Source organism: Eutrema salsugineum, unplaced genomic scaffold, assembly GCF_000478725.1.
Source record: "Eutrema salsugineum unplaced genomic scaffold, Eutsalg1_0 scaffold_1, whole genome shotgun sequence".
Taxonomy (NCBI): Eukaryota; Viridiplantae; Streptophyta; class Magnoliopsida; order Brassicales; family Brassicaceae; genus Eutrema; species Eutrema salsugineum.
The window spans coordinates 13,369,051-13,371,706 of record NW_006256909.1 but is presented as its reverse complement, the minus strand read 5'-3'; the positions used below and the strand labels follow the sequence as shown (position 1 = coordinate 13,371,706).

Here is a 2,656-nt window from a genome sequence, read left to right as displayed (position 1 = left end):
GTTTCAAAAAAATTATTATCTTATTATCTTATTGAATTTTATGGATTTTTACACTGGCCCGACTCGGGACCAGATAAATTTATTAAATTATAGTGATTATTAATTTATTGAGTATTAATTTATAGAGGTTCTACTGTATATCTATACACTTATACAAGCCCAATCAAATTGCCACCTATACTTGTATACGGTCTTTTATTGTTCCCAAATAAAAGACTTATCCAAAAACTTTTTCATCCTACTGATTAAAAAAATTAATTTTTAATTATAAGAGATTCTTTAAAAACCACGGATAATCTTGCACTTAGAGCACAAAAGATGACCAATATAAAAACCAAAAAAGAAGGAAATAAAATATAAAAACAATACAATACCCAATAAAAATATATAAATGGAATCAATTTATACACAAAATTCAAAAACAAAAAAAAAGAAGATCTCAAACGTAGAGCACCCTCCATGGTGCTATAGAGACACAGAGCAGAGATGTCATCCACAACAACGATGATCCTCCAACATTCAATCTTGGTGCTGTAATTTAACAAAACCAACAACAAACCTCAACTTCTTCAGTATAAGATTTAATCAAAACTTCATTTGACTAAAAAACATCTGTTCTAGACCAAAGCATGTGTTATATATGTAGATATGCTTTAACTAGACTACTAAACCCAAATGATGCTATCCTGATTAAGATTAAAGCAGAGGAGTCATCAAACCTTGATTCTTGCTACTATCAGGCAGAGCAGGTGGAGAAGACGACGATGCGTTTGACAAAGGGATCCCAAGATTCAAGCAATCCATTCCAAGTGCACCTTCCAAACACAAAAACTCACAAATTAAGTCTTTGTTTCAATTGACAATCAAATAAGATCATATACAAAATTATGTTCTTCTTACATTCCTTGAAGCAAGGAAGTGTGGTGATGTTCATAAGATTTCTATAACCTTCACGGCAATCGCAGCTGTATGAAAACGGCATTGTACTGTTGCAAAACCCTCCTCCACAATCCACCCAATGACAAGCTATATAAAGAAACAACTAGAGTCATATATATGTATACACATCGAGGATCGAAGCAAATGAGATTAGAGATTAGAATTACCTTCGAAAATTGAAGCATTGTTGTCTTTAGGAGGCGTTTTGGGCTGTGATGGAGAAGCTGCTTCACCGCAGGTGAGATCAAAGGTACCTAAAAGGATCAATGTTCTTTGTTGTGTTATATGTGATCAAAATCAAACAAACTTGTGATCAAGAAAAGCAAAGAGAGAGATTTTACAGTTTGGGGTGACGCAAGGGAGAAACTTGAGGTGATGATCAAACTGCTTCCAACCATTTTCACACTCACATTCATACATAAAAGTTGTGTTTGAAGATGGTTTGCATTTCCCTTTTCCACATTCCACTTCCTGGCATATATTATCTTTTTTTTTTCCCACAAAAATTAAATCAACCAACTTCACATGAGTCACAAGCATATCAAATTATAAATTTTTTTTTAGTACTTCTTAAAGAAAAACACTTTTACTAAAAACCCAACACATAAAGAAGAACACTTTTATTAAAAACCCAACTCATAAAGGTACTTGTAATTCTGACAAAAAAAAAGTTCTGTCCTTTTTCTTGCATCTCTAGTTCAAATTCCGGCGGGAGTTAAACAACAATAATCTTGAAATTTAACTAACTAAACTCAATGAAAAGAAATTAAAGTTTATTAAGCATTTTTCAGTCTATAAAAACCCAGAACTTTGACTAATTAACAGATTATTACAAAAAAGCTAAACATCGATGATAAACGAGAGTAAAGAAGAAGTAGTAGTAGGAGTCTAGATTTGGGATATAGAATTCGACCTCAGAAATCAGATTTGAGGCAAACCCAGAAAACAAAATTGGATTTTTCTACGGATTAAAAAAAGGTGAGAAGAGGAAGAAGACAAACCGAACACAGGAGAAAGAAGAGGAGAGAGGAAATCGCAAGTGGCTGTCTTCTGGTAGATTAGAAGTAAAGCTGCAAAGATGACGAGTGTGTTCCTAACACAAGCCATGAATCTGTCTTCCAAGTATGTAAAAAAGAAACAAATCTGAAATGAATAATAATAATAATATGAAATACTACAGAAAGAGAAAACGAAAGATTGTCTGATTTTTGTTTGTTTTCGTTGGATTCTGTTGTATAGTTAGTAGGGGATTTGGTAAGTGTGTAAGGTGGAAAGAGGTTTAAACATGGCGTACTCAGTGAACACAGGAGATCTGTACATAGTGATTTGGACCGACTTTGCTTTTGATTTTCTCGACTAGTTAGTTGATCGCTGAAATCCAATAAATGCGTATTTCTTTGTATTTTCCTCTCTTTTTTTTTATTTAATTTTTTGTTAATTGAGGTATCCGAGACCAAAATCGGCCTAATCCCTCCGAAATCCACAGAAATTCTTTTTTTTTTTTTTTCATTTAACGCGTCTAACGCAAAATGCTTGATTTTCCTCTCCTTTTCTCTTCTCTTACGGGTCAATATGTAAAAAAAAAGGAGTATGATCAGTAAATTAGTCTTGAAAATAATAATTCATGTGAAATTTTCTTGTAAAAATGAAATAACATAATTATTTTCATAAATATATTATGTTGGAAACATAAGTTGCTATTTCTCACATAAAATTG

At 32.4% G+C, this 2,656-nt stretch overlaps 1 protein-coding gene across 2 annotated transcripts; it reads right to left on the bottom strand.

Moving 5' to 3' along the window:
• Window positions 1-258: 258 nt before the first annotated feature.
• LOC18028740 lies at window positions 259-2,335 on the bottom strand. Of its 2 annotated transcripts, none has more exons than XM_024149419.1 (7): window positions 2,234-2,335; window positions 1,941-2,050; window positions 1,281-1,424; window positions 1,107-1,193; window positions 901-1,026; window positions 720-815; window positions 259-531 (listed from the first exon to the last, which is right to left on the bottom strand). In XM_024149419.1, the coding sequence occupies exons 1-7, from the start codon at window positions 2,257-2,259 to the stop codon at window positions 440-442; spliced, it is 681 nt and encodes a 226-aa protein (XP_024005187.1). In that variant the 5' UTR covers window positions 2,260-2,335; the 3' UTR covers window positions 259-439. The 2 variants fall into 2 exon arrangements, with proteins under 2 accessions (XP_024005187.1, XP_024005188.1); XM_024149420.1 differs by having other exon boundaries at window positions 1,941-2,054; window positions 2,234-2,313.
• Between the last annotated feature and the right edge of the window lie 321 nt (window positions 2,336-2,656).

What these genes read in the sequence shown, in the direction of transcription:
- LOC18028740 (XM_024149419.1), bottom strand. Translation starts at nt 2,259, where the DNA reads ATGTACAGATCTCCTGTGTTCACTGA. An exon ending in TCTTCTTTCTCCTGTGTTCG is followed by an intron (nt 1,425 to 1,940) that starts GTTTGTCTTCTT and finishes GAAAAAAAAAAG; the next exon opens with ATAATATATGCCAGGAAGTG. An exon ending in TGATAGTAGCAAGAATCAAG is followed by an intron (nt 532 to 719) that starts GTTTGATGACTC and finishes GTTAAATTACAG; the next exon opens with CACCAAGATTGAATGTTGGA.